At 40.8% G+C, this 13,735-nt stretch overlaps 1 protein-coding gene across 4 annotated transcripts in view; it reads left to right on the top strand.

Moving 5' to 3' along the window:
• Window positions 1–13,735, top strand: part of LOC124037778 (oxysterol-binding protein-related protein 9-like) — a 34,278-nt gene that overhangs the window by 12,302 nt on the left and 8,241 nt on the right. The window contains exons 1-9 of one of the 4 annotated variants that reach the window (XM_046352822.1): window positions 2,083–2,257; window positions 2,367–2,443; window positions 9,101–9,196; window positions 9,342–9,386; window positions 10,184–10,213; window positions 10,311–10,361; window positions 11,041–11,079; window positions 12,536–12,626; window positions 13,173–13,277. In XM_046352822.1, the coding sequence (XP_046208778.1) occupies window positions 10,314–10,361; window positions 11,041–11,079; window positions 12,536–12,626; window positions 13,173–13,277 (283 nt within the window). In that variant the 5' untranslated portion in view covers window positions 2,083–2,257; window positions 2,367–2,443; window positions 9,101–9,196; ... (1 more) ...; window positions 10,184–10,213; window positions 10,311–10,313. Of the gene's footprint in view, window positions 1–2,082; window positions 2,258–2,366; window positions 2,444–6,761; window positions 6,998–9,100; window positions 9,197–9,341; window positions 9,387–10,183; window positions 10,214–10,310; window positions 10,362–11,040; window positions 11,080–12,535; window positions 12,627–13,172; window positions 13,278–13,735 lie in introns of those variants that run through there. The other 3 variants (XM_046352818.1, XM_046352821.1, XM_046352819.1) reach the window with 3 other exon arrangements.

The following is a 13,735-nucleotide window of genomic DNA, read 5'->3' as shown; positions in this document are numbered from 1 at the left end:
TTAGCTAACACAACATGCCGTTGGAACACCTATGTAGATATTCCATAAAAAATCTGCCGTTTCTAGCAACAATGGTCATTTGTAATCTTAACAATGTCTACACTCTATTTCTAATCAATCAATTTGATGTTATTTTAATGGACCAAAACATGTGCTTTTCTTTTTTTTTTAAACAAGTACATTTCTAAGTGACCCTAAACTTTTGAACCGTAGTGTATACATGTTGTTCAATCATTGCACCCACACTGCTTGCGGGTGTCTGCATAGCTGGGCGCTAAAATATAACTTATTTCTATTTGTGACGCTCAACGTGCTGCAAGTTCTGCCTCTCAAATCTTCTCATTGGTTTTTAGGAACATATACCTACATGGGTGATTGAAAAATGAACTGATGTCCACACTCCAGTCAGTTGTACTAATGCACCGTGAAGTTGGTTGCCAACCGCCATATAAAGTCCAAAGAAGAAAAAGAAGCCTGAAGGAAGAGAGATGACGAGAAACAAATTCGGTTTACCATTTTATCTGTGGATTAATTGGAGGAGTAGAGGACCTTGTGCATTTCAGGTCAAATAACAACCCAATGTTTATATCCCAGAACAAATTAGCTAGCAACAGCAAGCTAGCTATCTAAATTGCTATAAATGTTTCATGTTTTTCGACCTGTCCCCAAATAAATACAGTTGGTTCAGAGTTTGTTTTGATATTTCAACCTGTGTGTCCTGATCTCGTCTGGTGTGGGGGGAGAAAATCAACTTGCGTGTGATGGCGCGTGCGGTCTGGTCCGCATGTGAGGCGGCATTGGCCCGCACTCTTATGCCTCATGTCCAGCTGCATCAAACTTTTTGCGTTCTGGGGGAAGTCAATACAATTGGTGCATTGAATGACTTCTGGATGCTGCGCAAGGCTGAGGTGTGTACCGCATGCTTTCAATATTTTCAGCTGGTGTGTTGCTTTACTGTGCTGTGGTACGAAGGAAAGTACACACACAGACTCCAACTGACTAGGTTTTTTTGAAGAGTAAAATAATCCACTTGTTAAATAAAGTTTTTTATTAAACTAGGTTTAACAAGTTAGTTAAGAACAAATTCTTATTTACAATGACTGCCTGCCAGGGAACAGTGGGTTAACTGCCTCGTTCAGGGGCAGAACGACAGATGTCAGTGCGGGGATTTGATCTAACAACCTTTCGGTTACTGGCCCAATGCTTTAACCACTAGGCTACCTGCCGCCCCCAAACTAGTTTTAACAAGTGGATTACTTTTGCTCTTCACTCGCAGTTGCTTAGTAGCTCAGGCCTACTTCTGACCAGAAGCCTGTGACTTCACTGACTTGTCTGATAATCAATCAATGTGATTTTGTTTCACTGAATCTCTGTTTGTGTAGGCTATTTGGGTAAGTGGTTTCTGGCTGGGCAAATAAGTGGAGGTGGCATAGCTAATCGTCGTTTACTCATCTATCACCGATCAGAAACGTTAACCATGCAATAATGTAGCCTAAATTAAATGTAGGACTATTATGTTGCCCCATCGCGTATAGCCTACTCCAAAAATCCAGAGGTTGTGAAATATGAACACCAGACCTGTATTTAAAATAGGATCGGTATTATTATGAAAGTCCACTCAATCTAATGCTTGCTCCCTAACGAAGTGGAGAGATGGTCAAAAAGAGATTAAATGTGGATGGGTTTGGGCTATGTTTCAAAATATCACTGTAATGGGGGTAGGTGTGTCTTGTCGGTTTTAATGAACAAAATAATGAACTATTGACTTCATTCATTTGGACGTAACATAAATAAACTCAAAATATGCCATTCAATTGTTTTTGAAGTTACATTTAATTAGTCTTATGTTTATTAGGACCTGCCTAAACAAATGAATAATGGATTTATTTTGATGGTGTATATTCAATGGTTTATTAAAATTGACGCCCAACCACATCTGCACAGCACTACTACCACTCGTCACCAGCAAGGCGTATGCAGACAAGAATGTGGTAAAAATGCAAAAATACTGAGTATAGAGGTTCCATGGACTCTGGGCTCGTAAGTGTAAATATTAGAGGCTTTATTTGCTCTGTTTATTTGCTATGAGGGTGCAGCCGTGCCTGGCAACAGGCTGTGTGTGTCGTCAGGAGACCTGCCTTCCTACTCTCTTGCCCAGCGACGCACCAGAAGGGTTGCAAGAACCCCCCCCAGCAACTGCATGGCACAGCACAATGAGCACATAGCTAACTAGTTGGGCAAGATGAGCACAGATGAGGTGCTCTAGTCCTTGTTGTAGCTACTAGGTTATGCACTCCGTTGCTGTTGTGATAATTCCCATCTGTACTATGGCTGATCTGGTGTGTTTTGTGCGCTTTCCCTCTCAGCTCGAGATGCAGACGAACGGGAGAAGTGGATCCATGCCTTAGAGGGGACTATTCTCCGCCACACCCTTCAACTGCGGGTAAGTCACTCACTCACTGATCTGTTCAGACTAGCTTCACACTAGTGATACTGGCTGTACTAGTGCCTTGCCCCTGAGTTCAAAGAAGCCTGAGAGGAAAGAGATTTTGCTCAACAAATTTACATGGGAATAACTTTGGCTGTTGTTGTGCATAGTTTTTCATTTTTATTCAGTGTGTGTGTGTCTGTGTGTGTGTGCGCGTGTGTGTGTGTTTTAACCTTCAAAGAAAGACCATAATGTAGTATTTCTTAAATCTGCTTTTTTGATTACTTAAGACCACAGGAAATGATAGAGGAACTGTTGAGAACATTAGGTAATAGCAGTTCATGTTTAACCTTTTGAAGTGTATTTGTGGAGGTCTTTTGGATGCAGGAAGTTGGGATACAGAATGAATATAATGTCTCTGTCAGCCTCATCCAAGCTAGTAGCACTGGGACACTGCTGACAGACTCAGGCATCTGGTCTAGAGGTCGACCGATTAATCGGAATGGCCGATCTAATTAGGGCCGATTTCAAGTTTTCATAACAGTTTTAATACCTTTTTATTTAACTAGGCAAGTCAGTTAAGAACACATTCTTATTTTCAATGACGGCCTAGGAATGGTGGGTTAACTGCCTTGTTCAGGGGCAGAATGACAGATTTTCACCTTGTCAGCTCGGGGGTTCAATCTTGCAACCTTACAGTTAACTAGTCCAACGCAATAACGACCTGCCTCTCTCTCTCGTTGCACTCCACAAGGAGACTGCCTGTTACACGAATGCCGTAAGCCAAGGTAAGTTTCTAGCTAGCATTAAACTTATCTTATAAAAAACAATCAATCATAATCACTAGTTAACTACACATGGTTGATGATATTACTAGACATTATCTAGTGTGTCCAGCGTTGCATAAAATCTGACTGAGATACTTGTATCTAAGTATCTGACTGAGCGGTGGTAGGCAGAAGCAGGCGCATATACATTCATTCACATTCGCACGAAAGTGCTGTTTGCCAGCAGCTCTTCGTTGTGCGTCAAGCATTGTGCTGTTTATGACTTCAAGCCTATCAACTCTCCCAAGATTAAGCTGATGTAACCGATGTGAAATGGCTAGCTAGTTAGCGCGCGCTAATAATGTTTCAAAAGTCACTCGCTCTGAGCCTTCTAGTAGTTTTCCTTTCTCTGCATGGGTAACGCTGCTTCGATGGTGGCTGTTGTCATGTTGCTAGTTCGAGCCCAGGGAGGAACGAGGAGAGAGACGGAAGCTACACTGTTACACTGGCATCCGATAGAACATCCGATAGTCGATGTCCTCCCGGGTGGCGCAGTGGTTAAGGGCGCTGTACTGCTGCGCCAGCTGTGCCACCAGAAACTCTGGGTTCACGCCCAGGCTCTGTCGTAACCGGCCGCGACCGGGAGGTCCGTGGGGCGACGCACAATTGGCCTAGCGTCGTCCGGGTTAGGGAGGGTTTGGCCGGCAGGGATATATATCCTTGGAGGGTTTGGCCGGCAGGGATATATATCCTTGTCTCACCAGCGGCTCCTGTGGTGGGCCGGGCACAGTGCACGCTAACCAAGTTTGCAAGGTGTTTCCTCCGACACATTGGTGCGGCTGGCTTCCAGGTTGGATGCTCGCTGTGTTAAGAAGCAGTGCGGCTTGATTGGGTTGTGTATCGGAGGATGCATGACTTTCAACCATCGTCTCTCGAGCCGTACGGGAGTTGTAGCGATGAGACAAGATAGTAGCTACTAACAATTTCTCCCCACGAAATTGGGGAGAAAAAGGGGTAAAAATGTAAATAAAAAATAAAATAAAAAAGAACATCCAAGGTTAATGAAATACAAATGGTATAGAGGGTCTATCAAACTATTATTTTAATCTATTCACAGTAATCATATTATATTGTGTGCATGTTGTACACTCATTGATTCTGGAAAATTAATGGTATTGCATTACGTTGTACCGCTAGCAGCATTTTAGCCAAAGACTGGTTGTCTAGTCTGTTTTATAAATGTACAATTAGTCATATTAGTCCTATAATTCCTATAATAACTACAACCTAAAACTTCTTACCTGGGAATATTGAAGATTGTTTAAAGGAACCACCATATGTTCTCATGTTCTGAGCAAGAAACTGAAACGTTAGCTTTCTTACATGGCACATATTGCACTTTTACTTTCTTCTCCAGCACTTTGTTTTTGCATTATTTAAACCAAATTGATCATGTTTCATTATTTATTCGAGGCTAAATTGATTTTATTGATTTATTATATTAAGTTAAATAAGTGTTCATTTAGTATTGTTGTAATTGTCATTATTACAAATACATTTATAAAATTTGCCCGATTGAATCTGTATCGGCTTTTTTGGTCCTCCAATAATCTGTATCGGTATTGACGTTGAAAAATCATAATCGGTCGACCTCTATTCTGGTCCTCATCAGAGAGCGGGTTAAGGAGTCATCTGAGAATAGAAGGAATTAGTGCGCTCTCTTTTTGATCCTGTCTCCTTCGCTCCTTCTGTGCGGTGTGCACTGCCACTGTGCACCTTCCCATTTACACACACACACCAGGCACCTGCCACTCACAACAACAAAGATGAGAGGTCACATCTTCCTCTCTGACAAGCCGTTTTAACTCTCTATTTTTGCAAATGAGGTTTGGTCCAACAGAATCAGTCATGGACACCGAAACATATTGAGACATTATTTTACATGTAATAGAAGAGAAGTTAACCTAGTCTCAACTCCTCAAATAGCGCACAGCGCAGACTACTAAAACAGAGGTATCATGGAACAGTGAGTACGTTTACATGTACACTAATAATTCAATGTTAAACTGATTATGGCAGGAGGCAGTGTTATTCTGATTATCTTAATCAGCCCAAGGTCATCATCAAAGTAAGCAAAGGCCGATTAAAACACCTGTTTTTCTCAACAATCTTTTGAGTTATTAGGGCATGTAAACATTTGCTAGCACAAGCAGCGCAAGCTTCCTTCTTTTGTATGAGTGAAGTGAGTTCAGGAAAATCTTAACCATTTCTAATATGAATACGTTTTCACATATAAACTGTATGTCCAAACTTTTAATGAAATAGGTTTCACAAAAATAACATGGTCGCTGTGGTATAACTTTTATTTAGATTTTCTGCATTTATCAGTCCCATCAGGTAACCGGATTTCAGATGTCTCCATGTAACAGGATTTTTAAGGAAATCGCTCTTCTTGCAAAGCATGTAACTGTTGAAATCAAACTATTATTTTAATCTATTCACAGTAATCATATATATATTGATTCTGGAAAATTAATGCTCAGTTTCTGGTGTGCAGTATTGCGTTACGTTGTACCGCTAGCAGCATTTTAGCCAAAGACTAATACTGGCTGTCTAGTCTGTTTTATAAATGTACAATAAGCATAAAACACTATGTAAGGAATAGGCAACTCGTTCTCATTCTGAGAAATAAGGTAGATCCCTTGATTTCATCATCTGAACAAAGTGGACAGGTTAGCACGCTGTTCAAACAATTGGAGACGGACAGAAGGGTGTGTTCATAACAATTCATCTGTTCTACCTTGTTTGCTAGCAAATAGATCCAAGTTGGCTAAACTTTAAATATAAAGATTAGCTGGCTACTCACTAGCACATAGGCTGGTGTGTGAGAGATTGTTTATGAGATCTGTATTCATTTTCTATGATACCTGCTACAAGAAGTTCGTCATTATTAGTGAATGTGCATTATGCATAGTTCTGATTAAATTTGTAACAAGAAGGCATTTTCATAGGCCACCCTGAATGTATTAGATTATTGCTGACTGTTGTAAATGCAGTGTATTTGACCTTTTAATTGTACAACAAAGCTTATTTGGAGAAAACATTGAAAACATTTAGATTGGATTTTTAGGCCATTATCTCCTAACCCAAAAGCATGTCTGTCCCTGTGTGGTTAGGTGCACCAGGAGCGTAGTTGGGCTATTGGTTGGTAATGGGCAAGCCATTTTGATTGGCTCATAAATATACTTTCTCTCTCCTCCCTTCATTCTACCCTCAAGTTGTTTATTTATGTTCTGTTCCACTTTCCTTTTCTAACCCACTCCTCTCGTCCCCGCCCCCTGTGTAAAAAAAAATAGTAATACAAAAAACTTTGCTGACTGACTGGGTGTATCTGCCTGTTGCAGACACTGTGGAAGCATGCAGTCATAGTGACATAATTTGACCTGGAACCAATCAGAGCCCTGCTTACTCTCAGCCAGACATCTGCCTTCAGCTTTATCCAACCAGGGCAGCTGTTGTTGCTTGTCACATAGGCTTGTGCTGCCTTTCAATTTTTTTTTGTAAGAACGTCTGTACTTCCTGTGAAAGAGAGAAGGATCCTGGATTAACTTTTCCTGTGTATGCTGCTGCTCAGCTGATGTAGAACATACCAGACAGGTTTGGTGTGGTTTCTGCTGACAGTCAGGAAGTGTGGAGAGCACAAGAACAGCCGTGTGTTTGAGTAGCGGAGGAGAGAGGGGCTTTGGGCTCAGCGTTGGCCTGTGCAGTCTGACGAGGCATGTCCCTCACAGCTAGGCGTCCTGTGAGTACCACATTGGGGGGAAACAGTTGGTGGCTGTGCGATGATGCAGTCCTTAACTGGGGCATGCTGTGTGGAAAGCAAAATGGGTGGGTTTCCAGTGTCGGGTGGGTTTCCAGTGTCGGGTGGGTGTGGGCAGGTATTGTCTGGTTAGAGGAAGCCACAGATTTAGTGAACATGGCAAAGCTGCAGTCTCTAGCCTACATGACTGTCCTCTGGGTTTATAAGATGCTCTTGTCAAGCAGAAAGATCCCCTCCATCATTGTAATATGAACTTGTGTAGACATAACAGAAATAACGAGCAAGAGGGATTCTCTTTTTTCCCTGGTTTGTTTGTAGTGCCAAAGGCTTAGTCCCTTGTGATTGAGGTCATTGTCATTGATAGTATTTTATCGAACCTAAAGTACAACGGACCCACTCAAGTGTTTGATATATAAATACTGTATGGTAAAGTTCCCTGGTTGAGAATTAGTTTCTAGGTCTTTTTCAGGAAGTTGCTGCGCATTTCATTTCTGTATTTTGGCCATGTTGTGTTCCAGAAAAAATGGGGGACATGTTAAAAGTAACTGCATAAAGTTACTATGAAACCAAGGTAAATAAGGGGAAGCAGGTAGCCTAGTGGTTAGAGCATTGGGCCAGTAAGCTGACAAGGTAAAAATCTGTCCTTCTGCCCCTGAACAAGGCAGTTACTTACTTACTTACTGACTTTATTGTCCCCATGGGGACATTTTGTTGCAGTGTCATGTACACATTTAAAGTTCCATTTAAATACAAAACAAATTTCACAATACAGCTTTCATAACTGTTACATACCAATAAAACATTTTTAAATAATAAAATAAAAATAATAAAGACAAGCCTGCTGGCCTTACTGAGTCGATAGGAACATTAGCCTGAGATATTTAGGAGGGATATCACACCTGGCACAAATGATTGTCTAGTTCTGTTTTTCCTGCTGAGGGGTGTCCTATACCTGCGCCCAGAGGGGAGTATTTTAAAGTCCGGGTACAGGGGGTAGCTTGGGTCTAAAATGATTTTGTGAGCCTTGTGGAGTGCCCTGACCTTAAAGATCTCATCCAGGCCTGTCTGTTTGACTCCATGTACCTTGCTTGCTGTGGTGATCCTTCTCAGCATGTTTCTCTGGCTGACAGTGGCATTGCCAAACCAACAAACAATACAAAAAGTTAATAATATCAATGAAGGATTTGTAAAAACAGAGTCAGTATAGTACAGTCTACATTAAAAGATCCCAGCTTTTTGAGAAAGTAGAGTCTCTGTTGACTTTTTGTAGATCTGGTCTGTAACATTTACTCCACTGAAGCTTATTGTCCAAGAGGACACCCAGGTATTTGTATTTCTCTACAATCTCTATATTCTGACCTCTGATAGATGTTGCAGAGGTATGTGTTGTACACTTCCTGATGTCTAACCCACTGTTCCCGGTATCCCGTCATTGTAAATAAGAATATGTTCTTAACTGACTTGCCTAGTTAAATATATATATATTTTATTTATTTATTATTTTTTTAAAGTAATTTTTCTCAGTTCCACACTATGATCAGTTAGTGCTTTTGTTGCTTGGTAGGGCAGGTCAGTCGGGCATCTGGTCAGTCGGGCATCTGGTCACTTGTTCAGCGAATAATTACTACCACCTAATGGATATTATGCAAGGAAATGATCTCTCAGTCTGTGGTTAATGATGGGAACCTAAGGGCTTGGAAGGTGATTGACACTCGGCCAGACTCCCCAACCTCCTCCTGCACATACTCAAACACATACTCCGAGTCATGTAGATACATTTACAACTTAATTCCATTTGCCATGGGTTTCTTCATGCAATTAGTTGGAACTATTCCTATCACTCCACTTACAGTACAATGCTGGAAGCTTCTCCCAAACTGTTGCTGTTTTTGTGCTGCTACAACCTGCTTTTTCAAAGCCCCACTTGGGAATTTAAGTACTTTTTTTTTATCCGCCTACAAGCTTTCAAAGTATACGCAATGGCAGAGTAATATTCTTAGTCCAAAATAGGTTACCAGATGGGAGCAGAAATCTGTCATAAAGTTAGACTAAGAATGTTCTGCTGTTTTTTATTTTCTATTTTAGGAGGCAGAGACGGGATTTGTTCCAAGTGTCCAAGACTTCGATAAGAAACTTGCAGAGGCTGACGCATACCTACAAATTCTAATTGATCAGTTAAAGGTGAGGCTTCTCCACATTTGGGTGACTATGTATGACCGTGACTCTAATAAAACCTTGTGATCTATGAATGTTTTTTTTAAATTTGGCTCCTGATTTGCATGTATCCTCTTCAGCTCAGATTGATTGCATCTCCACTCTCTTCCAGCTCTTCGATGAGAAAATCAAAGATGGCAATGAAGAGTCATGCAGAGTGAGTGCCGTCTCTGTTTCATCTCTTGTCAACAGAACGATGCCTGATAATTAATGACACAAAGATAAAATTTTTATAACACTTTATTTTAAGGGTCTGTAATAAACCATTTATAAGGAATGTATAAATTGTGTTCACCATTGATGAAGCATTACTCTCACATTAATCAACCATTTACGAATCATTAGTGCAATCTTTTTTCAGTCCCTAATCTAAATTGTGTGCTATTTATACTTTGTAAATGTTTTGAGTGACCAGTGTAATTTCTCACAAGAAGATGGGCATGCCATTTATGCAGTACCTGGTAAAAGAATAAGCACACAACTGAGCATGTTTAAGAAAATGTATATAAAATACATGTGAATAACTAGTTTTCTAACATTTACAAATGTGGGAGTAATGAGTTAAAAAATGGTGAGCAAACAGGTTGTAAATGCCTTAGCTGTGATTCACTTCCTTATTGAGATCCTGAGGTTTGTTTTTGGTCAGTTTTTAACATTTAAACTCTGTATCTTATTTTCTATGGTGAGGACAATGACCTATTATGTAGTGATTAATATAGAACACAGCTATAGATGGAATGTCATCATTGCTCGTCCAGTCTAATTCCATGGTTGTGGAAGAGTTTGAACAAAGCTGATTTCCGTGTTGGTTTCACTATGCCGATCTTTCTCAATCCATGATTTACCTAACTTTCAGTCATGATTTCCAAGTCTCGTCAGGTGGTGAAACAGCCATTTGTAAATGTGTTTCTCCCCCCCTTTTTTTTGTTCTTTTTTTGTTGTTGTTTTGTTTAGAAAATTGAACATTTGAAGGATACCACATGTGTAAGTAAAACCCCATTTGTAAATGTCCTTATTTTCAGAATCATCTCCTGTTGGAGGTTGAGAGCGGTGTTTTATTGTCTGATGTTTTTCATTTCAGAGTATGGTAGAGTCCATCAAGCACTGTATTGTATTGCTGCAGATTGCCAAGGTAAAAATGGTTCATTTCTTTGACTGTTGCACAGGGGTAGGCAATGTTTTTGGCTTGAGGGCCACATCAGGATTTCAAAATTCAGCGGAAGGCTGCAGAGATTTTTTTCTAACTGATTTGTTCGGTAAGAGCGAGCCAAGGAAAGGGCAGTTATTTGAAAACGTATAGATCCTTTATAATTTCAACATACTTTCTAAATAGTTTTAGATGTTCAAGAGTGGCCTGGAGTGTTTTTTTAATTGAACCCAAATGAAAAAAACACTAAAACCCGCGGGCCAGATCAAATGAGCAACCAATCGGCAAGCCGTATGTTGCCCACCCCTGGTGTTGGGGCTCTCATTGCATTACTGTCATGTCATTGTTGTGAGTACATCACGGTGCACTGCTTGTTTTAGCCATGCCAGTAGTTTTCCACTTGACTACAGCCTAGGTTGTAGTTTATTGTGGGCAGTTTGCTACATTCCATTAGGTTATATTTTGAGATTTTGGAGAGGTGATCCTCTCACACTCGATCATCCTTGAGCTCCTAATGCTTTTCTTGTGTTATGTTGGCATGAAGAATGCTGACTTTCTAAATGACTTAACTGGTTTCTTGAAATAGAAGCTCTTAACAAGCTCACATCATTACATACAAACAATTGAGCCATCCTAAGTAACATTTTCTTTTCAAAATTTTAAGGATCAAAGTAACGAACAGCAACACGCAAACGGACTGATAGTAAGTTTTGACGTTCTCTGTCCATAAGAAAAATCTAGATCAACCAAACCTCTATTCTTCTTTTCCGCTTAATTCACTCTGAACTATAGAAAAGAAGACAAATCAGATCTGGAACAATGCATGCCATTTGATAAATGGCTTTATCCGGTATATTGCTCTTTCCTTTGCCACTCCCATTTTCCAGCTGAATGTCCTTAGCTTTTCTGTTGCTGATAATAGTTGGGTACTTTTCTCTTTACCCCTCATTTTAGACACAACATCACTCTGCTTCTTTTCTGATGTGCGTGTTGACGAGTGTGTGAGTGCGCTTATACCCTCCCCCCAACTCGCCATCGATTTCTCCTTACTGTGCATGCCTATTGAACCATCAAGGACTAATAGATGTCAACCCATCAAGGGCTGTTTACTGGCTTTACTGTCTTCCCATAGATGTTTTTAAGTCCCAATCCCATAGGATCAGCCCGCCAGGCTCGTCTTGTGAGAGTAGTCTCTCTGGCCATTAGCGTTACACGTGTAGACCCTCTTCTAACCATGGCTTAAGCACTATATAGCTCTAACCCCTTTCTTCTACCTGCACTAGAGGCATCCTTCGCTGTTGATTTAATCTCTAGCTAGTGAGGTCACACTGGTTTGATTTGGTTCCACCACGATGGAGTGGCAACATTTCTGTAATTGGCTATAATTAGGAGTGACTGCCTTTACTTTCCAGAAGAAATCCTCTCCCAAATCTCACTCTGACCCCAGATCTAAAGGGCAGAGAGGACTTACTTTAATTCACTGCATGCCTTCATTTTTCTTGGCTAGTTTCATATTTCCACTTTCCTGGCTCTCTCGGCAGAGTAGTGTGACATCTTCCATTCTGCTCGGTGCCCACACTGAGCGTCAGACCACTCTCTTCTCCACCCTGTCTGTCATCCCTCAGCATGCGGCTCCCACCACACTGTTGTGTTCTGAGATTATGGAGGTCCTGATGAATTCTGGCCTCTCCTCTAGTTTTTGCTGTTGACATAAAGCTATGGCAGCAGTGCACTTGGTATAGTGTGTACATTACAGAGATATCGGCCATAGAGAAATGTAGCTTGAGCATGTGGTTTTCACTTCACAGGATCATTTCAGTAGGGGACGTTATGCCATCACATTCTGTAGTTAACTGGAATGTGTTTTGTCCGATTTTGCAGGGCTACAACTATGCTGGATAGTATTAGGTTACAGTAAGTGTTGTGATATAAGTAGGTAGATATTGATTAGGTAGAACTTAATTAACCAATATTTCCCAGAAGCAGAGTGAAATGTAATTGATCTTTCCAGTCATTAGCAATGTGTATTTTATTTTTTCATGATAGTCTGCTCCGTGTTGTTGCATGAAGTATTACTACAGATTGTGTTCTAGAGCGACGTGAGTTGCAAATGTATCTTATGTTTTAAGACTGGCACCGTTTTGTCTCGTCCTGTACAGAGCACCATCAACCCAGTGGATGGGATATTTCCGCCTCTGGACGCTTCTTTAGTCAATTTAGCCATGCCAACACAGACCACCCTCCCCACAGGTACAGTATACAGAGAGCCAGAAACACAATCTCATCTACAGTCCTATCAGAAAGATTTATCCATCAGAATAATAATACTCCTTTTGAGTCCACAAACTGATATTGCTGACATGGAGCTTTTAAAAAAATTTTTTTTAACAAAAATGTTATTTCATGGACATAGAATAGCCTTGGATTGAATACTTTCAGATTTCTGTACCTGATGAATGTTTATTTCCTGAAACCACGTCTACAGTGCCACCTGGTGTGCTTGAATCTCTGATTCATCATGTCTACTTGGCCATGAACTTTTCCCAATGTAGAGCAATCAAAATTGGACACACATCCGATTCCAAATCTTGACCCCATGTTGCCACAGTCTGGTGACATTTTCATTCTCACAGTCACAGGTTTCTATTAGTCTGACTGCTTTGCAGTTTTTATGTGATTTGAAAAGCTTTCTCCCACCAGGTCTGTAATGACATTGTATCTGTTGCATCATAAAGCAGTGTTGTTCTAAAGCCAGAGCGTTCTCCTTTTTTTCTCTCATCGTCTTTCTTTCTGTAGATGGCTCCCAGATGTGTAAAGGAGAACAGCGGCCCTCCACTTTACCGGTGGGGGCTGTTGTCACGGTGATGGGCAGTCTGCAGACTCCGACCCCCAACAGCACAGGTCAGATGTCACCTCACTTTAGTGGTCAGGTCATCAACACTACTAGCAGCGGTACCGGATAAACATTGTGTTATGTACTGAACACTTGCATTTAGGGACTTGATTATCATGTCACAGTCACTGGTGTAGTGAAGGGTAAACCCCCCCCCCCCCCCCAACTGTTTTCTCACCTTTTGCGGTAAAATGCATTAGAAGAATAGGAAATGTTACTTTTTTCACTGCGATCAGAGTACACAGACATTGACATTTTCAATGGCATTTTTTCATTTACTCATATTTTCTAAAATGGGTTATTTTGGAGGGTCTTGCCTGTTTTCAATCCCGCTGATGCTGCTAAATAAATCCTATGCTGTGTACTAAGGAAGAAGCATGGGAGATTATGCAAGGAACAAACTCCTCATGGGAGTGTGGGAACGATGTGAGCAGACAAAGGGTGCCCATATGATCACTGACAAGAA

The sequence above is a fragment of the Oncorhynchus gorbuscha genome, linkage group LG06 (assembly GCF_021184085.1).
Source record: "Oncorhynchus gorbuscha isolate QuinsamMale2020 ecotype Even-year linkage group LG06, OgorEven_v1.0, whole genome shotgun sequence".
In the NCBI taxonomy this organism is placed as follows: domain Eukaryota; kingdom Metazoa; phylum Chordata; class Actinopteri; order Salmoniformes; family Salmonidae; genus Oncorhynchus; species Oncorhynchus gorbuscha.
This window is presented reverse-complemented; position numbering and strand designations above follow the sequence as displayed.